Source organism: Oryctolagus cuniculus, chromosome 16 (genome assembly GCF_051225735.1).
Source record: "Oryctolagus cuniculus isolate XC-2025 breed Fujian yellow rabbit chromosome 16, ASM5122573v1, whole genome shotgun sequence".
Classification (NCBI taxonomy): domain Eukaryota; kingdom Metazoa; phylum Chordata; class Mammalia; order Lagomorpha; family Leporidae; genus Oryctolagus; species Oryctolagus cuniculus.
In genome coordinates, this window is record NC_142882.1 from 13,419,055 (window position 1) to 13,447,040 (window position 27,986).

Sequence of the window (27,986 nt, forward strand, 5' to 3'; positions counted from 1 at the left end):
GGTTTTTGTTTACAAAATTTGAAAATGTAGAGAAACTAGTGAGAAAAATATTTTAGGGTCTCCTACAACTGCATTGATTCCTTAAGCTTTCAAAGAATTTTTATCAGGTTTTATGAGAATAACATAGCACTTGGGGGCAAAGATGCAGCCCAGGAGCCCTGCACTGGAGGCCAAGATGGAGAAGACTTCCACGGCCACCATGACCTTCCCCTTGGTGCTGTGGCAGACAGGCAGGAAGGTCACCCAGACACTGCAGAACACCAGCATGCTGAACGTCAGAAACTTGGCTTCATTGAATGTGTCAGGCAGGTTCCTGGCTAGGAAAGCCACAGTGAAGCTCGCCAGGGCCAAGGGACCCAGGTAGCCCAGGACACAGTAGAAGGCAGTGACCGAGCCCTTATTGCACACCAGGATGATGTAGTCGTGCTCAGAATGTTTATCTACCTCAATAAAGGGAGGAGAGGTTCCCAACCAGATGCCACAGAGAACCAGTTGGATCATGGAGCAGATGGGAATGATGAAGTTAGAAGTGCCTGATACCAATAACCACCTTATTGTTCTTCCAGGTTTCAGAGCTTTGAAGGCCAGAATCACAGTGATGGTCTTGGCCAGCACGGTGGAAACAGCCACTGTGAACACAAGGCAAAATGCTATTTGCTGGAGGAGGCAGGTGGCTGTGTTGGGACGGCCAAGGAAGAGTAAGGAGCAGAGGAAGCACAGGAGGAGGGCGATGAGCAGGATGTAGCTGAGGGTCCTGTTATTGGCCTTGACGATGGGAGTGTCTCGGTGCTTCACAAAAACCCAGAGGACTGCAGCTGTTAGGACAGAGAAACACAGAGCCATGCAGGCCAGGGCCATCCTCAGGAATTCCTCAAAGGCTAAGAAGGTCACCAGCTTGGGGAGGCAGCGGTTTCTCTCCATGTTTGGGTACTCGTGATCTGCACATGGGATGCACTGCTCTGCATCTGTGGGAAAAAGGAAGACTCTGTGTTTCCATTTAACAATTTGCTCCTTTTTTCCTGTTAGGGAAAAAGCTCACCTTCGCAATTTCATGGTGAGTTCAGCCTGGGGTGATGTATACCAAGAAACACTAAAGTATTTCTGCGCACCTAATCAAGGCAGAATGCTCATCTGCAGGTGGAGGAAACACATTCAAACTAGCTCATTAGCACATGGGGCTCTGTGTTCTCATCCTATCTGTCAGAGATTTTTTTCAGTGTTTAATTTCTAAACAATGAGGAGTTTTCTATATTTCATATGGGCTTGGATTCTTCCCAGCCCTCCTCTCTACAGTCCTCAGTGTAGTTTCTGGAGAAATCTTTTGTTCACATGGGTTAGAATATTTATCTGGGATCATCAGGTTTAAGGATTTTCTTCTTTATCCTCAAATGGAAATGACCTATATAAACGGTCTTTCATTCCTGGGACCTCCATTCCTAATTTCCTACATGGATTCATCTTGTCCATGTTTCCATATAAATGTTGTGATACTGAGGTTGAATAGATGGGAACTGTAGCTGATTGTCATTCTGTGGTTCTATGGAAATAAGTGGTATTTTCATCATGTTACTCAAAGACAACTAGGCATTCTTGTTAACTTAAAAGTATGGCTTGTTCACCATTATAGCTCATGTGAACAGCATATTGGACACCACATTGTCTCACTTGAAATAATGCACTTCTATGGCTACAGCATTAAAAAAGTCATTAAGAACAGGTCAGTTGGAAAATATGTATCTCTTTCAATCAAATTTCAATTGTACAAACCAAAATAGGGTCAGTGTTGTGGCACGGTAGGTAAAGCCACCAACTGCAATGCCAGATCCCTTATGGACATTGTTTTGTGTTTAAGTTGATGAATTTCCAATCCAGCTCCCTGCTAATCACCTAGAAAGAGCAGCAGAAAATTCCACAAGCACTTGTGACCCCAACACCCATGTGGGAGACCCAAAAGGAAGCTCCTGGCTCCCAGTACCTGCTGGCCCATCCCAGGCCATTGTTCCATCTGAGGAGTGAACAATTAGATTCTCTCTCTCTCTCTCTCTCTCTCTCTCTCATTCACTGATTCTCTGATTTTCAAATAAAATAAATCTTTTTTAAAAAGAAAGAAAATGGTGGGCCGGCGCCGTGGCTCACTAGGCTAACCCTCCACCTAACGGCACTGGCACACCGGGTTCTAGTCCCAGTTGGGGCGCCAGATTCTGTCCTGGTTGCCCCTCTTCCAGGCCAGCTCTCTGCTATGGCCCGGGAGTGCAGTGGAGGATGGCCCAGGTGCTTGGGCCCTGCATCTGCATGGGAGACCAGGAGAAGCACCTGGCTCCTACCTTTGGATCAGCGCGGTGTGCCGGCCACAGCGTGCCAGCTGCGGTGGCCATTGGAGGGTGAACCAATGGCAAAAGGAAGACCTTTCTCTCTGTCTCTCTCTCACTGTCCACTTTGCCTGAAAAAAAAGAAAGAAAGAAAGAAAGAAAGAAAGAAAGAAAGAAAGAAAGAAAGAAAGAAAGAAAGAAAGAAAGAAAGAAAGAAAATGGTATTAGTTGGGCTACACTTGCAGTAAGAGTCCTACCCTGTTTTTATCCTTGGTACTCATGCAAGAGTACAAGCTTCAGGGAGTGGAGTTGTGATGTAGTGGTTAAAGCCACTGCCTGCAATGATGGCATCTGAACAGGTGCCTGCTCATGTCTTGACTGCTGCACTTCTAAATGATCTCCATGCCAATGTGCCTAGGAAACCAGCAGAGGAAGGCCCAAATGCTTGGGCCTCTGCAAGACCTGGAAGAAGCTCCTGGTTTCTGACTTTGGCCTGGCCCAGTCTAGGCCATTGGAGCTATCTGGGGAGTGAATCTACCTGATGGAAGATCCTCACTGTATCCTCTCTCCCTCTCTGTTATGCTCTCCCCCTCTCTTCAACTCTGACTTTCAAACAAATAAATAATTTTGTAAAAAAATAGAATATAAACATTTGCAAAAATTTAGAGGAATTTTCTCCTCCAATTCTTTTCAATGTGTTCCCTTTCCTTTTCATAGAATCTGTAGGTACATCTGGCAACTATCTTGGAGATACACCAGGAATATATAGGCAAGTGTATATTGTACAATGGGTCAGTGCATGATACTTTAGTTTTCTTTCTTTCACTAAATTACTGAATGTTGAATATTTTCACTGAAACTTGAAGTCATTTTTCTGTTTTCTTCGTACTGGAAATTCTGCATAGAATGTTTGAAGATACTGAAATCAAAATATTTCTAGAGCTAAGATGATGTGAATTGAAACATCATTTTGGAAGAATTCAAATTATTATAAACATATTTATTATACATTGAACAGTGGAACTATTTACCAATGAGTCTTAGTACATTTTTACATTTCTCAAACATTTGGCTTTGATATATAATTTGATATTTGTGTCTATATTTCAGCTTATTTTTCTCATCTTCTTGCATATCCATAAAGGACAAGTGGTGTCATTCATTCTGTGTACTGAACAGCATGCACCATGTCAAAGATGTAGCACAGAAAGTAATACAATATTCCCATCACAATTCATGTGGATTAGCTCCCTGTTTTTCAGTTGTCTATGAAAAAGTTTTGAATTCAAGACTTCTAGATAACCATACAGAGCCTTAACAAATACAAATACAAATATTATATTTCTTGTTTAGATCTCAGATTGAGAGAATCTCATTCAGTGCTGGATCGAAAAAAAGGATACCAGATCGAATCAGTGTCACAGTTGAGCTTGAGACAATTAGCACATCCAGAAAACAGCTTACACATAATGAGATGGCAATACTGAGCATAGAGCAAGGGTATGGAAATAATGAGTGAAGACTCTTATTTCATCGCAAATATTCTTGGTTTCCTTTTTTATCAAGAAATAGTTAAGATGGTAGAGTTCTCAAGGTAAGTTATATGTATTCTACCTGTATGATTGGAAATGTCTCTCTCTGGACAAACAACGCAAGTATAGCAGCAGACATGTTTTCCTTCCTGTGGCATTTTCCTGAATCCTGGACCACACCTTTGGCTACACAAAGACTGAGGAGTCTGATGGGGAAAGAGAAGTGATGGTCATTGCTTTGCATGACATTAGGCACTGTGATAGGATGTCTCTAATTGCCTTTTCACCCCAAGGTCATCACTATGTCTTCCTCAGGCTGTATCTTATTGATTTTATTTAGACATCCAATTGGAGTTTCTAAGATGCTCATTCCAGGTTTATCAACTGCCTACCAAATATTATGAGGCCACCTGATGGGTTTAATTTTGCTCATCATTGGATCTATGCTTCTGGGCATTTGTTTCTTTATTGAATTGCTTCCTCTGAAATCTTTTCAGTTTAGCTTTTTATGTGGTAATTCTTCTAGAATGTGTATGTCTGAGACTATTTTGCATGCCTCTTTCTTTGATTGAGTAGAAGATTTTACATGCCAGAAAAATATCCAAAAAGCCTGATGACTAGATACACTTTTGATAGTAACTACTAAGAAAAAGACAAGTCTGCAAAGAAAAGGAGAACAAATGTAATAACCCATTGATTGTGCATCTATCTACTTCTGGACTTCTATACCCAGGGAGGGCATCAATTCCTGATACTGCCAATGCATTTGTTATATAACACACAATAGTTATGAAAATTACCCGCAAAACTGTCTGGGGTATTTCAACAGCACAATGATGATAAACTTTTGGATCACAGCTGTGAGGTGGTATTCAGAAAAAAAAACTGAACTGATTAGCAACCACAATGACAAAGGAAAATTGGAAATTTTTCTACAAATGCTCAATTCATAATTTACTTGTGTTCATACTGCATCAAAACATAATAATGACTCACCAAATGATGAAAATATCACTATCTTTATAAATATACATGTAATACATGAAGTTTTTCACATTATATAAATACAAAGTTGAAATAAAATTTTAGAATTTGTAGTGACATACATTTAGTAATTTTATGTCTAAGTATTGATCTCTATCTCTATTTCTTAACATTCTTTCTAGTCACTCAACCTAGGAATGCATTAACATGCCCAGAGAAAAACAATAATATCTAATCCAAACGTGCACTTCTAATACACACTGGCTCATATATGTGTAAGGAACACCATATCTTTTGAAGCCAATATGTGAATTGAGAATTGAATGCTTATGTAAAGTCTCACACATAATATCCTCCCATACTTTCATCAAACCCTCTGTATGTATCCAATATTCCCATGGATCCACACCTCCTTGAATGCAACTGGCCATTCTATCATCTCTTCATTGAGGACCAAGTCTTCACCACGTGCACACTCAGGGGAAAACTCCCCGATTTTAATCAGAAAACAAAATCCAGCAGGAAAATTCACAATGTTGTGGATATCGTAGTGTGCCATATGGTGTCTTGTATCATGGAAGGAAACATCCTCCCCAGCACTGTTGGTAAATTGGATTTTCCTCAGGAGTGGATGAAGCTGGAGGGGAGGCACAATTGGAAAGAGGGAGAACATTCAGATTAGAGGTGGGAGGTGCACACAACTTAGAAATCCTTCTTTTCCCTCCTGTCTATCCTCAGGGTTTCTCTTGGGCAGAGGCTGTTTTTTCTGACTGATCAAAATATCATGGGTTTGGGGCTGGTGCCATGGCCCACTTGATTAATCCTCCGCCTGTGGTGTCAGCATCCAATATGGGCACCAGGTTCTAGTGCTAGTTGCTCCTCTTCCAGTCCAGCTCTCTGCTGTGGCCCGGGAAGGCAGTGGAGGAGGCCCGAGTGCTTGGGCTTCTGCATCCTCATGGGAGACCAGGAAGAATCACCTGGCTCCTGGCTTTGGATCTGTGCAGTGCCAGTTTAGTGGCATTTTGGGGAGTGAACCAATGGAAGGAAGAGCTTTCTCTCTGTCTCTCTCACTGTCTATAACTCTACCTGTGAAATACATTAAAAAATCATGGGTTCAAGTGTGGAGAATTCTGCTTCCCCCTATTAAAGTGATGGGGAGTATCTGATTCTAAACAGAGAAATCACAGGATGAGTCCCACAGGATTGCTGACCATGAAACATTGGTTATTGGTTTAGGAAAGCTCATCTTAGTTCTTCCACATGAGAATAGCATGACTTTTTTTTATAGCATGACTTTATATGCAAAATATATTGATTATTGTGAGTGCACTTGTGTGCACTTTTAAAATTTTGACCCTGCCTCCCCACCAAAAAGTGAAATTCTCTCTTTAGCAAAAAAAAAAAAAAATAGATTCACATTCACATTACGCATAGTGAAATATACCAGTTCCTTAAATAGAATATATAAATGTTTTGGTGATGGGTACTACATAATATAGAATAGAAGAAAAAAAACAAAATATAATAAAATGAAACTGACATCTCAGGCTTTGATTTGTGTTTATTGCCCTTGTGTAAATTCCTTGGAGCAGTTATCTTTCTACTTTTCATTTGAGGAACATTATGATTAGTGAGGCATTAACTCTGTGATTTAAAGTAAATTGAAATTATGTTGTTGCAAAAATTAAAAGGAAAAAAGGAATGGAAGAAGGGGGGACTGAGAAGGGAAAGGAAGAAAGGATGGTTATCTTCTTAAAATTTTATCAATGAAATAACATGAAATCTGTTCTTTTATATCAGTAAATTTTGTTTTAATTTAACAACATTTGGGCTGATCTTGTGGTGCAGCAGGTCAAGCCACTTTCCACAATTCCCAGCACCCCTATGAGTGCCGATGGAAACCCCAACTGCTCTACTCCTGATTCAGCTTTCTGCTAATGTGTCTGGGAAAGCAGCACTTGAGGTTCCAAGTGCTTGGGCCCCTGCACTCATGTAGGAGAGCAATTGATGCTCCTGCATCCTGGCTTGACCTGGCCTAATCCTGGTACATGCAGCCATTGTGGAGTGAATCAGGAGATGCTAGATCTGTCTCCTCTTTTCTCTGTCTCTCTCTTTCTCATAGTAATTCTGATTTTGAAATAATTTTTTAAAAGTTTAAGAAAACTGAAAATAATATCAGTTGAATCAAATTCAATGAATTAGAAATCCAAGCATAATTTTTCTAAATAAACATTTCCCCAAATCTGCTTTACATCTCTGGTTGCCGCTGGTAGTTCTTAACTTACAAAAATGTGTATGATGTGTATGTGTAGTTTATTTGTATAACATTTTTTACCTCAGTAGAGTTTATTGTTCCATGGCTTTTCTTTCTCTCTTTGCACTTTGACTATTTTTTGTTGAGAATACAGCTACCTTTTGAGATTATAGGGAATATTTTATAACCAAATAGATTTTTAGCTGCTGTGGGATACACGATAGTCCATATTTCCTAGCTTTGCAATCCTTCCAAACAAAAGAGTAGTTTTAATCATTTCCTTCTTCCAAGTCTTTGTAATGACCTTTATTAAGGTATTTTATAGCATTTCATTCTACATTAAATAACATTATTCTTCTATGATCTGTCATTATTGAGTCTGAATTGAAAATATTACATGGAGCTAAATTGATTCCCAAGAAAAAGACAGTTCTTCAACAAGTGGTGTTGGGAAATTTGGATTTCCACATCTAGAGATATGAAATCAGACTGCTAGCTTACACCCTATACAAATATCAATTTAAAATTTATCAAGGATTTAAGCTTTAAACCAAAACCATCAAATTACAAGAGGAAAACATTGGGGAAACACGGCAAGATATTTACCTAGGCAACAATTTCTTGGATAAAATCCAAGAAATAAAGGCAATAAAGGCAACAATATACATTAAGCTAAGTAACTTCTGCTCAGCAAAAGACACACTCATCCAAGTGAAGACACTACTTACAGAATGGGGGAAAATATTTGCAAAACATGGATCCAATAAAGTATTAATCTCCAGATTGTATAAGGAGTTCAAAAAACTTAACAGCAACATACCCAACAATCTAGTTAAGAAGTGAACTAAAGATATGAACAGGTATTTTTCAAAGGATGAAATACAAATGGTCAAGAGAAACATGAAAAGATGCTCAGGACCAGTAACCATCAGGGAAGTGCCAATAAAAACTAAAGTGAGATTTCAATTGCCCCAAATTTGAATGAATATTATCCAAAATTTGAAAAATAAATTCTGCTGAGGGTCTGGAAAAAAATACCCCAATACAATTTATGGGAATGATTGTAAGCTGGTACAACCATAATGGAAGACAGGAGAGGAATTTTTCAGAAAACCAATACTAGTTCTACCACATGGCCCAGTAGTCTCACACCTGAGAATGTATTCAAAGGAAATGACATCAACACATGAAAGAGTCGCCTGCACTCAGAATTCTATAGCAGCTTAATGTGCAATACCTTAGAAGTGCAACCATCTAGATGTCCATCAACTGATGACTGGGTGAAGGAATTGTGATATATATTTGAATATTACTCAGACATGATTAAGAATGAAATCTTGACATTTAAAACTGGAGGTCATTACAGTAAATTATATAAGCCTGAACTACAAAAATATCATGTTTCTCTTATTTGTGCTAGCTAATATATAGAGTATAAAATTCTGTGGTGTCAGATCATTGGCTATGTAATTTTAATATTGCTTCACTGGGTCATATCTTGTTAATGACAATATGCTCCTCTTTCACATGTGAAAAAAGAAATTGAGTGGGGGGATACAGAGCTCATTTGGGTACTAGAAATACTATGTTGTATATTTGGGTGTTGGTTATCAGTGTGATCAGATGACCAAAACTATTTATCTGTAGACTTAAGTGCATTTCTAAGTATGTATACTGTTTTTAAATATTTTCAACAAGTTCCATAGCAGGAAATGTTTTTTAAGTGTTCGATAGCAGATAAAAATTCCTCCACACACAGATAACAATTAAAGGTGTATCTATGCCTGGTGTGGTGTGAAAGAGCCCACTAATCATCCTGCCTGATCATGCCAATCTCAGCATGAAAACACGGTCATGTGGTACTACAATAAAAATACCCGAGAATGCCATCAGAAGTGCAATGCATATCCTGTTTTGAGAGATGTGTACCTGCCATGGAAGAATACTAGGTTGAGCTGCAACTCCTGTAGATCCTTTTTCTATTTGCTCTGAAAGCATCTTATGGAGGGCATGGGCCACTGCATACACAGCATTGTAGATGAAATAGCTGGAGTCAGATATGGTCAGCATGTCAATGCGTCCTGGGAAAAACTCAGAGGAAGCATTTGGTGGGCAGACTCCAATTGTTCCACAAAGTGACCCAGGAGGTAAGCAGTGAAAAGCATGAAGCCATAGTTGACTGAGGAAGAAATCTTCTGGGTAGTGGGAGGGGTCCACTGTCTTGACAAAATGGTTGAGGCCAGGGATTTCTTCCTTGTGGTGTGAAAATGAGAAGCCTCCATGAAAAGAGTGCAGCATGTGGTCTGTCTCCTTCACAACTATCTCCCACTTTGTAGCCATGATCCACACCTTCCCCAGGGTTAAATAGTATTTGCTTAGAAATTCCACGGTATAGAGGCCCCTCACATCACCATATAGAATATGCACATTTGCTGATGCAATTCGGATCCCCTCTAGGAAAGAGATTTCAGTTTCTTCATACCTTGACTTAGTGTCAGGGAGCTTTACTGAATAGGCCAAGCAGACACCTTTCTTTACCATCTCAGCTTCAATATCCTGGAGGAACTGCTCTCCTTTCATGTCATTAGATACAAAGATCGCCACCCAAATCCAGCCAAAATGTAGTAGCAAGGAGAGCATTCCATAGGCCAGAGAGCTGTCACTAGTGGCCATCTGATAGAGTGATGGAAACTTGTCTCTCTCACTTAGCATGGGATCAAAAGGACCGTATGTGATCTGAATGGAAAGAAAATCATGATGATCTGAGGTTTGTGGGTAGAGAAGACCACATTCTATCATCTGAGTTCAGAGAAATCCATGCTTCAATGCTTATTGCTTTCAGGATGAGAATGGATATCCTCATTCACAGCATGCAAAAATGTGTAAGATACCTGTAAATCTTCATATTCATTTGAGGGAAGAAGAGTGCATGGATTTTGGACCAGGACATTGGTCCTTCGCACTTCTCACCCCATGTCGTATGTGGAAAATTTCCCCCTGAAACTGGTGTTATATGTTACCTCTGAGACAATTTTTACTGTGTTGATTTCTTGATAGTTTGAATTTCATTAATTTTGCTTGCATAACCTAAATTGCCTTGAAGAATACACTCACCTATGATCTCACAGTTTTGTTAAAATTGCTTTTCACAAAGAATTTTTCTATACCGTTCCTGTCTGCGCTTGCTGGTGATGTGTGTAGATTGCTACTTGTTTGAAGTGGGTCTCCTTTAAAAGTCCTGGGAATGTGAATGCAGACCCTTGGGAGAAGATTAATTGGCTTATGTAACTGGGTTCCTGACACCTACTTGGGAGATTTGAATTGAGTCCCAGGCCCCTCGGTTTTCGAAGGACAATCAGCACCAGCACCATAGTCAGTATTTGGTGATTAAACTAGTGAAGGGGTGTACACTGTCTACCTACGTCTTTGTTTCTCCATCCATGAAACTCACACTAAGATTGAAATGTCTGAGTAGAACATGGAAAGTGAACTGGAGGCCCTGTGAAGGAATCTGCTGAATGTCAGGAAGGAAGGACTGAGCATAGGGAGAGAGTGAAATATCTAAATCTAGCTCAGCCCCAAACACTCTTTGATGATCTTTGGAACTGCCATTGTCCTAAGTGGGTTCCAAATGGACAGTACTGTCCTAGGTCTTTATATATGCATATCTAACATGCAGTCATCCTAGGATATCTCTTTGCTGTATGTATTTTCTCTGAAAGTCAACAATCAACATTCCCAGCAGGTGGGGATGGATACATTGCCCCTAGATGTGGATCTGGGCTGAGGCTCTCACCTTCCACTGCTCCTTCCCTTTCTCACAATCCAAGGAATTCCCCAAAGTCTGTTTCAACTAATACTGGATTATGTCACTTGGCTTCCACAGGACCTTGCCTTAGATGTCACAGGTCTGGTGGGAGATGGAAGCATTTCTCACCAGATTTCACAACCCATTTACCTGTGGGGTTTTGTACAGCTCCAACATTGTCCCAATTTCAGCCAAAAATGCTGATGTGGTTCCAGCAATTATGGCAACCGTCTTGCCTTGTGTCTGGCAGGTGTAGTTAGGGATGAGATGGTGCTTTCCAGTCAGCCAGTGCAGAGTGCTCCTCAGGGTGAACTGGCCACTGGTAACAGAATTGTAGAGTTGGAAACCCAGGGTCAGGTTGGGGAGGAGCTGGGGGTCCTTATTGATCTCCTGGATAGCAAAGCGGAAGGCCAGCACGTATTGGTAGTTCTTCCACAGCCACCTAAAGAGAGGAGCAACATCAGGGAGATGGGTGAGACCAAGGAATTCAGAGCAACACCACAGCCATGCCGTGAAGCAGCAATGGTCAGACTCAGACTGTTACTGAGTGGTGTCTCAGCTCTGGCAACTGGAGGAGATGTGAGTGAGGTTCCAAGGGCTCTAGGAAATTGTGGGATTCCCCTTTGGACTCCTCTGAAGCAAATTTTGTAATGATCACATTCACCTACTCAATCCCTTGAAAAAAAGCCTTGATGTGTCCCAACATGGGATTTCACTTCTACTTAGGGGTGGAACCCAAGAGGCAAACATCTCTATTTTCAGTACCTTCTGAAATAGTTGAATACCATCTGGCTTATCAGTCATTTTATCATTTGGGAACATCTCTAATCTATTCACCAAAGCCATTTTCATGAGCCCTTTCTGTAGTTTCCCTGTATCATCATTCACAGAAGCAATTTTGTTCAAATATATTTGCCTTGAAAAAGAACATTTTTTTCAGAATGTGAAATTTCAGAATATTTACAATGTTCACCTTAGTTTTATACACTGTTTTCCACATCACTGAATTCTATTTTATCATTTCATTTTTTTATTCTTTAACATTTTCTGCATGACTTATGCAGAATTATAATTTGTTGGTATTAGTAATGGCTCTCAAATTTTACCTGAACAAGCGTGTAGATGTTTTGTTTTCACACAGTGGATAGCTTTTTGACTCTTCTTTGAAATTTTTCCTTACTTCTATATTTCAAATGTAATTTGAGTGTCAATAAAATACATATTTGTCAATAGATTATGTGGGATTAAATAAATTTATGCGATTATCTGCTGTTTAGGTGCATTGATTCATGTGTTTGAATGTTGAAGTTGTTAGATTGTCATTTCAAGATGATTTACATTCATGCACTATGTCTGCATATTTTGCAAATGGCAGTGTTTGATTTTAGGGCAAGTGCATTTTTCTCAAGTTTCACACAATTTTGTATTATTCTTACAGAATTTGAAACTTTGCTTTTTTACCTAAAAATAGTCAAATTTTGTTCCATTCAGTAAATGGTTGATTTCAAAAGCTTTTTATATAGAAACAGTGTTTACTTATAATACACTAAGTAGAACCATCAAAAAATATGCTACTGAAAACTGTTCCATACTTAGTTTAACTTATCTGAATGAAAAATAAGAACATTACATTTTGAAACATTTTGAAGTGTTTCTTACTTTTATCATTTTGCTTAATTGCAACTAATTCCCCTATAAGGTGATTTTTATTCACTCATAGCACTTGCTGTCAGCTGCAAGCTGATGAGTTTACTTCTTCTTTCCCCATATAGAAGGCTGCCGGGTCTTAAGTTAAGTCCCTGCACATTAATTTCAAGACTCTTGGAGGCTGATCAGGAGGTGAGATCAATAGAGTGAATACAAAATGTCTGTTTCTCACTCTCTGCAGTAGTGGAGAGCAAGCAGAAAATGGAAAGGGAAGGTTGCAAAAAGCAAAAGAAGGGAAGGAACTCAGCTTTCATTGATTCATTGATTTGCATTCCTGCCGCTTCTGTATATGATTTTTTTTTTCAAAATTCTTAAGTGCAATCAACCACTCACAGATAGAAGGAAACACTCTCTCACAGTCTGAACCACAGTTGACACATAAATCAATGTTGGACTTACCTGTTTGTCTCCATTTTATCCATTGGCCTGGATAAAAAAGATAACCGGATCATGTTTGATTCTGGTTTCAGAAAGTAAAGGGGGAAAAACCCACCCAGTACCAGGACTCCATCTCTGTAGACACTTGGTCTCATGGAATTATAACAGTTCCTGGGAGGTATGTCCTGTGAACTGTATGAGGAATTCAGGAGTATGTTGAGAAAAATCACAGAAAACAACATGTCAAGTGAACCAAACATAAAGTTAAAGGCTGAAGTCTTTGCTCATATTAAGAGAAAATTGTTTTGATTATGTCTGTTGCCTCAACCCCTGTAGGGAGACCAGATTTTTATGTAGGGCACAACTGATGCAAGTATTTCTGTATGCCCTCAAGCTGTAGACAATATGTGCTAACTACTGAGTCACACAGGGACACAACCAGAATCACAAGGAAGAAATATCAAAAGAGTCTCAGGGCTGAGGCCTTGCCATACTGTCCCTTTGATAAGAAGAGCTCTGGCTTTTATATATTTTATTGCTTCATTTCTGTCCCATGCAGGAACTCATGGCATCACCCTGCCCTGAGGCTATGCACCTGCCACTCTCCATTATGGGGAAAAACAGCTTTGGAAAACATGCTTTGGACTCTCATTGCTCCCTAGGGCATTGCTGGGACAGAGCTCTGCAAACCTGTGTGCACAGGGGCCAAGAGTTGTTAGGCCACTCAACTGTTTTGAGGCATTTGGCAACTGTAGAAAGAATTAACATTGGAATTAAAAAAACACACTCAGTTTCATCATTCCACATGACCATTCATCAAGAAGGTGAAAGGTCACATTTGCCACTGATGACCATATGTGCACCCCAAAAGTCTCTTCATGGCTCTGCCTAATATCTCTCAGCGCATAGTACTTTAACAGAGAAACGGGCTTCATGAATTGCTAATAAGTCAACACACCCAGAGAAGGGCAGTAGGTCATCCCTGAACTTACCATTATACATCATCTTGTGTAAACTAATTGTGTTCATAGTGCATCAAAATACAGTAAAGGTTCATACTTCATCTCTTCTCACCTCCCTCTGTTTCTGGTTCTTCTTACGGAACGACACCTCCTTAAATGCAGTAGGCCATTCTATCATCTCTGCACTGATGAACAAGCTTTGGTCATATGCACTCTTGCAGAGAAACTCCAGTTTTAGCCAACTACCCAAGACCCAGAGGAAAATCCACACACTCTGGATATCATGGTTTGCCACAAGGTGTCTTGATCATGGAAGGATATATCATCCCAAACACTATTTGTAAATTGGATTTTCCTTGGAAGTGCTGAAGCTGTAGGACAGTCATAACTGGAAAGAGAGAGAGAACTCAATGAGATGTGGGGGATGCAAGTGTACTCAGCAGTCCTTATTTTCCCTCAATCTCCCTATCATCAAGGTTTCTTTTTGGTAGAAGCTGAGTTTTTGTGTTTGTAGTATGGTAGCCACTGTGACATGAGCTCAAATGATGAAAAACATTTGTCCATGCACCCTTACAACAAATTGGTGATTGATTTAACTCGATCAATAAATGTAGTTGCAAGAGTGGCAATGGTTGGATGCATCTTTATGGAAGCTAATCGTAGTTCTTCAATAACATAAGAAAAACATAGATGGATAGGTTACTGTGATTTTTGTGTAGGTTTTTTAAAAATTGTTTTTAAGTTGAATAAATGAAATTCAAGGTTAATTTTTGATTCAACAAATACAAGTCAATCCACAGATTATCAGAGTTCACAATTTCTGTTTAAAGACAACTTGTGTTATCTGGTAGGTCAAAACTTACAAAAATGTATACAGTTTATAAATGCAATTGTATGTATATTTACTTATATTATTTTACATCTCTACCCTTGGACTATTTAATGAGAGTGTGATTTTCTTTGATATTATGAGAATCTGGGTATGACCAAAAATAAAACTTCCAAATCTTCTGACTATATTTAAATTATTTACAGTTTGATCTAACTCTTGCCTTCTGGGTCATATGATTTCTAATTTAGGATATATGAGGAATATATCTTTGGAATCCCTTGAAAAATTCACTTGTTTTCTAAGGACTGTCTATAAGTAGGGACACAGATATTTTCAAGTCCTATTACTATAAATAAAAATAGAAAAAAATTAGAGGGTGAAATAAATTTCTGAGGTTAATTTTTACATATGGTTATTTGCCTTTTTCCTAGACTTTAATTTTTCCAACTAGCTTAATTAATGAGTTTGTGCTATGTACATGCATATAGGAGTCCTAAATATATTGTACATGTCAGTGATGTATTCAGATAATAAAGGGATAAAATCCAGACAAATACATCTATAATGTGTGAAGAAAAGGCTTCCCCAGTAACTAGTGTTATTGTTTTCAAGAGGAGCATCAGTTTCCTCTGCAAATGTGCGCTTATTACATGTTGATGTAGAGTCTTGTCAATGTACAGATTGTGGAAAAATGCTTCTTCACAGGGGTACAGTGTGGATCATGGCAACAACATGGAACATTGTTGTGGATGAGGCCATCCCCATGCTGCAGTCCTTTGTTCTGAGTACAGATAAGATCACATTTCACATGCCCCTTGCTTTAAGGAGAGTTACTCCTTGCTAAGAGCATGGAAGAAAACATGCAAGATTCCCACAGGCTGTATAAGTTTTGCGATTCCAACTGAGAAGGCATGAACTTTGCACATAGCATCATCAGGACAGTGGTCTTTCCCTCATCTTTTCTCCATGTCTCTGGGAGCACAACCCCCCCCCCCTCTTTTTTTTGACAGGAAGAGTGGACAGTAAAGGAGAGAGAGACAGAGAGAAAGGTCTTCCTTTGCCGTTGGTTCACCCTCCAATGGCCACCACAGCCGGTGCATCGTGCTGATCTGAAGCTAGGAGCCAGGTGCTTCTCCTGGTCTCCCATGCAGGTGCAGGGCCCAAGGACTTGGGCCATCCTCCACTGCACTCCCTGGCCACAGCAGAGAGCTGGCCTGGAAGAGGGCCAACCAGGACAGAATCCGGCACCCCGATCAGGACTAGAACCCAGTGTGCCAGTGCCACAGGCAGAGGATTAGCCTATTGAGCCACAGCGCTGGACACAACCCCCTCTCTTAAGAAACCACTGTTATATGTTCACTCTGAAACTAATGTAAATCTTTACTGCTTTGATCTCTCACAATTTTGGGGTTCATATTTTACCATAGGATAACCTGAGTTACCTTGGAAATACAATCAATTTCCAGCCCAGAATTCTCCAAAGCTACTGTGTTCTATGTTTGGCAGTGATATGTGTGAAAGAATCTGGGATGAGTGTACTCACTAGCAAAGCCCTTAGATCACTTGAGTATTTTATCATCATTCAGTATTATTAAAGAACGTAATTACCTATTCTTAAAAAATATTTCTTTTTTAAAAATTAATATAAAATAAATGAATTATGAAATGGATACTTAAGAAAATATTCATTAAAAAGCGAACCATTAAGAAATGTCATCATGAAGTCATATCACATGAAATACTACTATACTGGCTTTACCGGTATAAGTTATATTTGCCTAGAATTTCAACACTGAACATATTTATATCTAAGTATTTTGTATATTTGAGTAGTAGATGATGCATTGCAGATGGAAGGCTCCAAATGGTGGAATAGGGAAGGAGCTCACAGACAGTTTGGGAAAAGATAGTTTAATCAAAGTGGAGATACTGTAGTCTCAGGGAAGAGTTAGGGAATAAACTGAGAGGAAACTCTTCTGGAATTAGTGGGACATGGTGGACCTACATGGAGGGCACAGGCGCCCAGGGCTTGGGACCCCAGCCACCTCATCTATGCACCAGCACTGGAAAGGGAGGTGAGGCGAAACCACAGTAGCCTGAGACACTGGTGGAAAAGTGGCAGGGAGAGCCTAGAGGGACTGAGGCTTGAAGCCCCATGGAAGAAAGTGCACTGCCTAACTAGAGGAGAGAAAAAAATAAAAGGGACTGGTACAGACACTATTCTTTCTCTCCACTCACCTTACAGAGCCATGTGAGAGAATAGAGCAGGTGCCATTTTGGACATACGTAACAGCTGTGACAGCTCAGGGCCACGCCCCTCTCAGCCAAATAGAAAAACTTGACTCTGGTTGGGAGTAATAACAGGAGACTAAGACCTAGTGACTATATGGAGCTTATTAATTGCAACTGTGAAAGAAATAAACTGAGTGTTTGTGGGAGAAATCATGGTGTGGCTGAGACTTGAGTAGTCTCATTGGGAGATGCCACAAACTTGGGCAACTTTGGCTATGTGGTGAGAGACATTGCAGGGGAATCTGAGCTTACACTGAGGACTGCACAGATCCTGTGTGTGGTCCTTGGGACAGAGCAGACAAATATTATACCCACTGGGGCTAGCGCCTAGGCACTGATTGCCATCAAGGAGAAGAACTCAGCTGAGTGGAATTATTTCCCTTTTGAATAAAAAAAGGGAGAGAAGATTTACCACGCCAAACCTGGGTGTGTCACCTTTGATACACCCTTAACCCTGCAGAACTGAACAGAGCTCTCTGGCCACACCCAACACAAGCCTCTAGAGACTCACCAAAAACAGATAGTACACTTAATCGAGTCATTGTATAACCACAAAAGCCACAAGAGTGAGGAAAAAAAGAAGAAACCAAAGATATCTCCACAATGCCAAAAAACAAATTCTGAAATCAAGGAAACAAGAACAAGGAAAACATCATGACATTCCTAAATGAACAAGATTATGAAGACGATGAGGTAGAAGAAATGCAAGATATGAAGTTTAAAAAATTTATAATAGAACATCTTGAAGTTATCAAAAACAAATGTATGAACTACAGAAGTCCATACTGTAAGTACAGTATTTCACTAAAATGGCCTTCTAATAGTTTCTCTCTCCATGCTTCAGGAACTCCTAGAATCCGAATGTTGGGTTTTTTAATAGTATCCTGTAGATTCCCAACAATATTTTTTAGATTTCTAATTACTCTTCTTGTCTTTGGTTTGGCTGTATACTTTCCTGTGCTCTGTCTTCTAAGTCTGATATTCTCTCTTCTATCTCACTGATTCTGTTTTTAATGCTCTCCAATGTGTTTGTCATTTGTTCTATTGAATTCTTCATTTCATTTTGATGTCTCTTCAATATCTCAATTTCATGTTCTATTAAATTCCTCATTTCATTTTGATTCGTCCTTAAGATTTCATTTTCAGGAGAGAGATTTTTCTGTACTTCCAGAATGGATTTCGGTAGTTCATGCATTTGTTTTTGATAACTTCTAGATGTTCTTATCATAAATTTTTTGAAATTCGTATCTTGCATTTCTTCTATCTCATCGTCTTCATAATCTTGTATTGGAGTTTCATGTCCATTTGGGAGCATCATAATGTCTTCCTTGTTCTTGTTTCCTCTGTTTCTGCATTTGTTTTTTGGCATTGTATAAATATTCTTTGGTTTCTTCTTTTTTTCCCTCGCCGTGGTGGCTTTTCTGATTATAATATGACTCTAGATTAAGTGGACTGTCTGCTTTTGGTGAATCTCTAGAGGCTTGTGGTAGGTGTGGCCAGAGAGCTCTGTTCAGTTCTTCAGGGTTAAAGGTGTGCCAAATGTGACACACCCATGTTTGGCGTGGTAAAACCTCTCTCTCTGTCTCTCTCTCTGTCTCTCTCTGTCTCTCTCTCTCTTTATTTTCAGAAGGGAAATAATTCTGCTCAGCTTAGCTCTTCTCCTTGATGACAATCAATACTTGAGCGCTAGCTCCAGCGGGTATAATATTTATCTGCTCTGTCCCAAAAACCTCACAAAGGATCTGTGCAGTCCTCTGTGTAATCAGATTCCCCTGCAATGTCTCCCATCGGGTTGCCGAGGTTACTGGGTTTTTGGCTTCTCCCACTGAGAGTACTCACATCTCAGGCACACTGTGAATTCTCCCACACACCCTCAGTTTTTTTTTTTTTTTTCACAGTCCCAGTTCATAAGCTCCACATAGTCACTGGATCTTAGTCTCCTGTCATTTCTCCCCACCAGAGTCAGGTTTTTCTGCTTGGCTGAGGGTGGGCACAGCCCTGAGCTGGCACAGCTTTTATGTATGTCCAAAATGGTGCCAGCTGTATTTTTCCCTGCCTTTTTAAGGTAAGTGGAGAGAATCGTGTCCGTACTTGTCCCTTTTATTTACTTATTTTCTCTCCTCTAGTTAGCCTGGTGAACTTTCCCCCATGGGGCTTCAAGCCTCCTCCCCTCTAGGCACTTCCTGCTGCTTTTCTGCCAGTGTCTCAGGCTACTGTGGTTTCCCCTCACCTCCCTTTCCAGTGCTGGTGCATAGATGAGGTGGCTGGGGTCCCAAGCCCTGGGCGCCTGTGCCCTCCATGTAGGTCCACCGTGTCCCACTAGTTCTGGAAGAGTTTTCTCTCAGTTTTTTTCCCTAACTGAGTTTTCTCTCAGTTTTTTCCCTGAGACTATAGTATCTCCACTTTTATTAAACTATCTTTTCTGGGACTATCAGTGTGCTTCCTCCCTATTCCACCATCTTAGAGTTTTCTGAAAAGCTTTCCTCGTAATACCCCTTTTGCTGTATCCCATAAATTTTGATAGGTTGTATTGTCATTTTCATTTGTTTTTAGAGATTTTTTGATTTCTTCTATGGCACACTGGTCATTCAGAATCATGTTGTTCATTCTCCATGTTTGCATATAATACAGAGGTTCTTGAGTTGTTGATTTTGAGCTTCATTGCATTGTGGTCTGAGAAGATGCATGGTATAATTTCACTTTTTTGAATATGCTGAGGCTACCTTTATGACTTAGCAGATGGTCTATCATAGAGAGAGTTCTGTGCACCAGGCAGAAATATGCACACTCTGTATCTGTGGGTTAGAAGGCTCTGTAGATATCTACTAGGTCTATTTGGTGTATAGTGTCAATTATCTCTGTTGTTTTCTTGTTGGTTTTCTGTCTGGTTGATCTGTCCATTGCTAAAAGTGGGGTATTGAAGTCCCCTGTTATTATTGTATTTGAGTCTATATCTCCCTTTGAATCCCTTAATAATTCTTTCAAATAGCCAGACACCCTGCTCAGAGTGTGCATCTAACTCAATAAATGGAGGAGAGGTTCGCAACCAGATGCCACATAGAGCCAGTTGGATCAAGGAGCAGATGGGAATGATGAAGTTAAAAGCTGATACCAGCAATCACCTCATTGTTCTCCCAGGTTTTCAGAAGGCCAGAATCAGAGATGGTGTTGACCAGCATGGTGGAAATGGTTACTGTTTTGAGAAGCACAGAGCCATGCAGGCCAGAGACATCCCCAGGTATTCCTCAAAGGCTACGAAGATCACCAGCCTGGGGAGGCAGTGACTTCTCGCCTGGTTTGAGTACTCGTGATCTGCACATGGATGCACTGTTCTGCATCTGTAGGGGCAAAAGACTCCATGTTTCCTTGTTTGAAATTCTTCATATTTCCCTGTTGAGCAAAATTGTGGCCATCTTGGGTGTGAAACAACAGATGGATTCTTTCTCCTCCTCTCTGTCTCTCCATCTCTCTCTGTAACTCTGCCTTTCAAATAAATAAATCTTAAAATTTAGAGGGAAACACAAGAGACTCAAATAGCTAAAGAAATACTCAACAATAGAAATTAAGCTGAAGACCCCACAATACCACATTTCAAGATATACTACAGAGAAACTAAAATCAAAACAGCCTAATATTGTCATATTAATATGTATGTAGATCAATGGAACAGAACGGAAACCCCAGAAATTAATCTGTATAGACACAATGAACTAATCTTTGACAAACAAGCTAAAAATCAATCTCTGGAGAAAGGACATTGGTGTTTAGAAAACTCTCTCTCTCTCTCTCTCTTCCCTTCCTCTCTCCCTCCCTCACTCAATGGGAGTTAGATGTTCTGGAGTTCTATGGCACAGTCAGGTAGCTACAGGTAATGTCAACGCTGTGTACATTTCACTATAAAAAGAAAAACATCCATTAGCTGCATTTATTTTATTCACTCAACTGCTACAGGAGCAAATATGCTCAATCTAAGAGTATGATGACTTCTACAAACTTTCATTTTCTATAGACATCAATGTAGAATATGTGTAAGTAAGACTACATTATGTATAGTCAAGAAGTGAAATTAAAGTTTGATATTTATTTCAGAGGTTCACAATTTCGTCTCAGAAGGATATCAGGTCCATCTGTGTGTAACCCTATTGAAATGGAACCACACCTCCTTGAAGTCAGTAGGCCATTATATCATTTCTTCATTGAGGACCAAGCATTGTTCATGTGCACTCTTCTAGGAAAACTCTGCAATTTTAACCATCAACCCAAGACCCACAGGAAAATTCACAATGTTATGGATATCATTGTGCACTGTATGGTGTCTTGATTCGTGGAAGGATATATCATGTGAAGAACTATTGGTAAACTATATTTTCTGGGCTGGTGCTGTGGCACAGCAGGTTAACACCTTGGCCTGAAGTACCAGCATTCCATATGGCTGCCAGTTTGAGACCTTGCTGCTCCACTTACTATCCAGCTCTCTGCTTTGGCCTGAGAAAGCAGTGGAAGATGGCCCAATTCTTTGGACCCCTGCACCCACACGGGAGACCCAAAATAAGCTCCTGGATCCTTGATTTGGATTGGCATAGCTCTGGCTGTTGTGGCCAATTGGGGAGTGAATTATCAAATGGAAGACCTCTCTCTCTCTCTCTCTCTCTCTCTCTCTCTCTGCCTCTGCTCTCTCTGTGAAACTCTGACTTTCAAATAAACAAATAAATCTTTAAAACAACCTGGATGTTCCTCAGGAATTTATGAAGCTGGAGGAAAGTTAATTATTATTTTCTATATCTACATATTTACCTTTTCCTAGATATTAGGTTTATTTAATTTTTTCAACAAATTAAATTAATTTATTTATCCAGGGAACATTCAAACAAGAGCTCATAAACATGTGCACTCTTGGAGGAAAACTCTGCAATTTTAACCATCAACCCAAGACCCACAGGAAAATTCACAATGTTGTGGATATCATAGTGTGTCATATGGTGTCTTGATTCATGGAGATACATCATCCCCAGCACTATTGATAAACTTGATTTTCTTCCAGATTGGATGAAGCTGGAGGAAAGGTGTAATTATTAACTTCTAAATATACATATTTAGCTTTCCTAGATATTAGGTTTATTTAATTTATTCAACAAATTGGATTAATTCATTTGTGCCTGGTGCATTCAAACAAGGGCTAATAAACATATTCTGTATACAGGGAATGGATCCAGAGAAGCTAGGATGAAAAATCTATCTGTACCTCAGGAGGAATATCTTATGCTTAGGTGCATCCTGAGTGGTCTCATATTCAACAATGGACCCACAGTTCCTGCTGCCTGATAGTTGCAGATTTTGTAATAGCAGTTATGCTAATGCAAGTTCATTTCTCAGAGTCATTTTAAAATATGACTTAGAACCCATTTCACTTTTCACCAAAACTGTCTCAAGGAAGATTGCTCTACAACATTCTAGATTAAATAGCAGCTGTCAGATGTAGTCATTCTGTCCATATATTCTGATTTTGAGAAAATTCCAAAAACAGATATAGATGTGATTTTTAAAATATTACCATGTTTTCTCATGATTTGAGTTAGAATATATTATAGTTTTCATGCTACATTATGATTTATCTTTTCCAAAATAATACCTAATTTAAGGGAACAAATTTGAGATTTTCAACAGTAGAATTATCCCCAACAAGATGGCAATTACAGGCTTTCCAATAGCCCATGTCAAGGAGCTCATCTCCCATTCTGACAGATCTTACTGATCAAGTAAAGAAAACAGCATCATATGTTGACCATAATAAAGCACCTATGTATATCATCAGGTGTTCAAAGCCCTGCTTTTTGAGGAGACTTACTTGCCTAGGAAGGAGCAGGGTCTGGTTGGCAGCCTGTAATGATGTCTTTTCCATTTTCTCTAGAAGGATTTCATGGAGGGCATGTGCTAATGAATGCACAGCATTGTAGATGAGGTAGCTGGTGTCAGATATGGTCATTATATCAACATTTCCTGGCAGAAACTCTAAGAAAATATTGAGAGGGCAGACTCCAATTTTTCCACAAAAGGACCCAACAGGTAAACAGCCAAAAATGTGAAACCACAGTTTATTGAAGTAAAAGTCTTCTTGGTACCTGGAGGGGGTCACTGTCTTGAGAAAGTGTTTGAGGCCAGGGATTTCCCTTCTGTGGTGTGAAAATTAGAAGCCTCCATGGAAAGAGTGTAGCATGTGGTTCGTCTCATACACAACAATATCTGTCTTTGATACCATAATCCACACCTTCCCCAGGGTTAGAAAGAAATCTCTCATTATGTCCACAGTCATGAGACTCTTGACATCACCATAGAGCATTGGTATCTTTGCAGATGAAAAGGTAATCCTAGTCATAATATTATATCAGTGGTACATACATACTCTTTTTTTTTTTTGACAGGCAGAGTGGACAGTGAGAGAGAGACAGAAAGGTCTTCCTTTGCTGTTGGTTCACCCTCCAATGGCCGTCATGGCCGGCGTGCTGCAGCTGGTGCACCGCGCTGATCCAATGGCAGGAGCCAGGTACTTATCCTGGTCTCCCATGGGGTGCAGGGCCCAAGTACTTGGGCCATCCTCCACTGCACTCCCGGGCCACAGCAGAGAGCTGGCCTGGAAGAGGGGCAACCAGGACAGAATCCGGTGTCCCAACCGGGACTAGAACCTGTTGTGCCGGCACTGCAAGGTGGAGGATTATCCTAGTGAGCCACGGCGCCGGCCACATACAAACTCTTACTAGCAGTGAGACCTGTGTGATTTCTGGAGCAGAGTTCCAACCTCCAGTAAATCCCACCTTCCATGAAATTTAATATTTGAGAGAGAAATACATCTTTACTGCATGGATCTCTTGATAATTTGGAACTTATTTATTACCAGGGCATAACTTAGGTTGTTTTAAAGAAGACAATCCTTTACCATCTCTGATTTTCTTCAAAATGAATTTTCAAGCACAAAATTCATATCAGCTAATGTACTTGACAGTAATGACATCATTGCTGCTAGTGTGAAGAGCAGTCCTCTGTGAATAATAATCCTTGAGATGAGGAGCCAACATTTGGGATACTAGGTCATATGCTAATGTCCCACAGGGAGGTTTCTAGGTCTGGTCCTGGGCTCTGGTTCCTGATTCTACCTTCCTGCTAATGCACACCTGGGAGGCAGCAGGTGATGGCTCCAGTAGTTAGGCACCTGCCACCCATTTGGATCTGAATTGAGTTCCTGGCTCCCATCTTTTGGGCTGATTCAAATTTGAAGAGATGCTCTCTCCATCCCCATTTCCCTCCCTCTGTCCCTCCCTCTCCTTCTTGTCCCATACAAATATTATAGTTTAATTTTTAACCTCTGAGACAGGGAAAGTTTTCTGTGCTGTGGGTATTTCCAGTAAGGCACAAGGCTGTGAGTAGTCAGCTGTCACTACTCCCAGTCGGTGGAAAGATGGGTGCATAGCTCTACACAGGAATTTGGTGGAGGCTCTAAGCTTCCACTGCTCCTTCCCTTTCTTCCTTCTCCTTCCCCCGTTAATAGTCTCACAACACGGGAAAACCCCTGGGATCTGTTCTGTATCACTGTGCGACTGTGAGGTCAATATCCACATTCCACTAGCACCAGAAGTGGGAAAGGCTCCAACATTTCTTTCCAGAATTCATGGCCTATTCATCTGGGGGATCTTGTAGAGCTCCAAAAAGGTTCTTTGCTCTCATTGAAAAATGTAGACTTGGTCCCTGCAATTATGGCAACTGAATAGTTCTGTGTCCGGCAGGTGTAGTAAGGGATAAAATGATACTCTCTGGTCAGCCAGTGCAGAATGCTCCACAGGGTAGACTGATCACTGTCAAAGGAATTGTAGAGATAGAAACCCAAGGACAGATTGGGGAGTAGCTGAGATTCCTTATTGATCTCCTATATGGCAAAATGGAAGGCCAGCACATATTGGTAGTTCTTCCACAGCCACCTAAAGAGAGGGGCAGCATCAGGGAGAAGGGTCAGACCATGGAATTCAGAACAACTCCTCAGTCAGACTCAGGCTGCCACTTAGTGATGTGCCAGCCCTGGCACAGGGAACCAGGGTAGGTAACATTAACAGGGACATGGAAGATCTGGGGATGTCTCTTTGACTCCTGTGAAGCAAAGTGTTTCCAAACCACTGTGAGGGATGTTCAGGCTTTGTAACTGGGGTGAAGTAGAATACCCCTGTTTCCTGGACAGATATTTGAAGGTCCTACAAATAGTAGGGTGCATCTCTATGTATGGACCAGACAGCAAGATGTTGCCCTCTAGTGGTGTGAAAAAGTTGTGCACACACATAGCCTCATGGACTTTTCTGGAAAGGACTTGGTGCATCCAGTGTGCAATCCAGTTTCTGCTCAGAGGCAGACACAAACTTGCCGGCATTTCTGTTTCCCATGAGGTTTTGAATATTTTAAATAACCACCCGACCTGCCAGTTTTTCCAGCTTTGGGATGCATTTGTCTCCTTATCCATATTCACCTGAGGAAATTTTTGGGCCCTTTGTATATTTTCCACTCTAATATGTCAACCCTTATGAAAGCAGCTTTGTTAAAATATATTTTCTTTGAAAGATGAGCATTCACTTCAGGACTTATGTCTTATTGTGATAGAATACAAGCTAGTCCCTCAAGTGTCTTTATTTTCAGTGTTGGTAATGAATTCTCCTCTCTTCATTTACATTTTGCACCTGAATATTTTCTGCTGTTTATAAGTAGCTTAGCCATCTAAATTAGTTCTTGGAATTTAAAAATAACTCCCACTGCCAGCACCGTGGCTCACTACGCTAATCCTCTGCCTGTGGTGCCGGCACATTGGGTTCTAGTCCCGGTTGGGGCGCCAGATTCTGTCCCAGTTGCTCCTCTTCCAGTCTAGCTCTCTGTTGTGGCCCAGGAAGGCAGTGGAGGATGGTCCCAGTGCTTGGGCCCTGAACCTGCATGGGAGACCGGAAGAAAGCACCTGGCTCTTGGCTTCAGATCAGCACAGTACGGCTGCCATAGCGGCCATTTGGGGGTTGAACCCAAAGGAAGACCTTTCTCTCTGTCTCTCTCTCTCTCACTGTCTAACTCTGCCTGTCCAAAAAAATAAAATAACTCCCACATATCATTTCTATATGGGAATTAGTGTCATTTTCTCATTTTTTTCTTCTTCCATTGGCATTATTCTCTTCTTTTCTGACTACTCAAGTTTCCTCCATAATTTGAACATAAAAATGCTTCCTTGTTAATAAATAACAATCTTAGTGCATTAAATCACTTAGTTTTTTCCCGTGATTCTTTTGTTCTAATTAATTACATAAAATTTTATTTTGTGTTAAATCTTTAAATAATTTTGAAATATTCTTAATGAGATATCAAGACAGAACTGAAAACTGCTGCCCATTTTAGATTACCCAGGTCTAGGCATCGAAGATTCTAGGATGTGACAAGCACATGATGGCTGGCCCCTTATGCACAGAATGAGGGTGGAGAGATACTTCCCTAGCTGCAGGACAGAAGGCAGAGTGCACCTCCAGCTTTGGTACCTGGAATAAAGGCTCTCACTCTGAAGGTAGGGATTCCTTCATCTTCAGATCACATTCCACCTCCACATCTGTCACTCAATGCACAGTCATAACTGTCACTTAACCAAGAAATTCACACACATGAACGACCTCCCACAAAAATGTCTCATTCAAGTTTTGGCTAGAAATGGAGTCACTAAAAGAGATTAGGACACCAAAATGAAACAGTGAGAGGGATAGGTTATGTGAAGGCACAGGTTAGGCAAATTGCAAGGCTGCAATTCTGCCCCCAAAGTGAGGAGACCCACCATGAGCTCCCTCTTATGCAAGGTGACCTGCTGTGGGGACAGGTGTTAAATTCCAAAAGAAACTCACAAGGACAGACTGACTCCAATTAAACAACTTGTGTTCCTCACCCTGTTCTGAACACATGAGCATGTGGATCTCTTAAATGTCTGAGAAGCTTGCACCACTGTTGTGACCAACAAGGTGTTAAACCCCCTTGTTAAGCAGCAAAGTAGCAACCCAGTTACTAGAAGCATGCACAAATGAGGTGTGCAAATCCCAGAATTCATGCAGTTTCTGTATTGTTCCTGGAAAAGAACCATCAGCATCCTAGTGAAAAAAACATTGACTCGTTAGGAAACATGATTTATTTCCCTTTTTATTTTGATGATCAGGAACACCAACGCTTCCTCTCTGGTAGAACTGAGTTATTGATTGATGGTGGGACAGAGTCCATTTAGAGTGGTGGTTCTCAGGGTTTCATGGTTTCTAGTTCAGGCACATCTCAACTATGCCCTTGTTGACTGTGATATCCAGCTTGAGCCTCTTGGGAACTAACCATGACCTTATGCCTGGTTATCAGTGTATCAGGACAACTTGAACCATCTCCATGGACTCCAGCAGGACTCATCTGTGGGTCCCAACAGTCTTAACCATTCCAATACCCCAAAGGTTGGATCAGAGGGATGTGTCCAAATTGGTAGGTTTAAATATGTTGACACCTCTCTTCTGTTCTGAGGGACCAGGGGGGCAAACAGAAAAAAGGAAATGACTGCTGTGGAAGGGAAAAGAATTGAAGAGAACTCAACTTTCACTGGACTGCATTTCTGACACTTCTCTGTATACTTCTCAAAATTGCCAATAAGGATAGGACACACACGGGCACAAGCATGTACTCACACTCAGTCACAACCTTGAACTTACTGAGATGCTGACACTATATGCCGTGGCTTGACTGTAAAAGATAATTGGATCATCTCACATTCTAATTCCATGTAGTAAAGTGGGAGGAACCCACCCAGCTCCAAATCTTCATCTCTGTGGACATCTATCTTCAGATAAACGTGGCAGCTGCTGACCGACATGTTCAATGAAGTGTGTAAAGGGTGTGGGAGTAGG

At 40.5% G+C, this 27,986-nt stretch overlaps 1 protein-coding gene across 1 annotated transcript; it reads right to left on the reverse strand.

Moving 5' to 3' along the window:
• Nucleotides 1-81: 81 nt before the first annotated feature.
• LOC138847813 (vomeronasal type-2 receptor 116-like) lies at nucleotides 82-27,952 on the reverse strand. The gene is made up of 4 exons (XM_089315547.1): nucleotides 27,886-27,952; nucleotides 22,904-23,067; nucleotides 3,924-4,047; nucleotides 82-965 (listed from the first exon to the last, which is right to left on the reverse strand). The coding sequence occupies exons 1-4, from the start codon at nucleotides 27,950-27,952 to the stop codon at nucleotides 82-84; spliced, it is 1,239 nt and encodes a 412-aa protein (XP_089171673.1).
• Nucleotides 27,953-27,986: the final 34 nt, after the last annotated feature.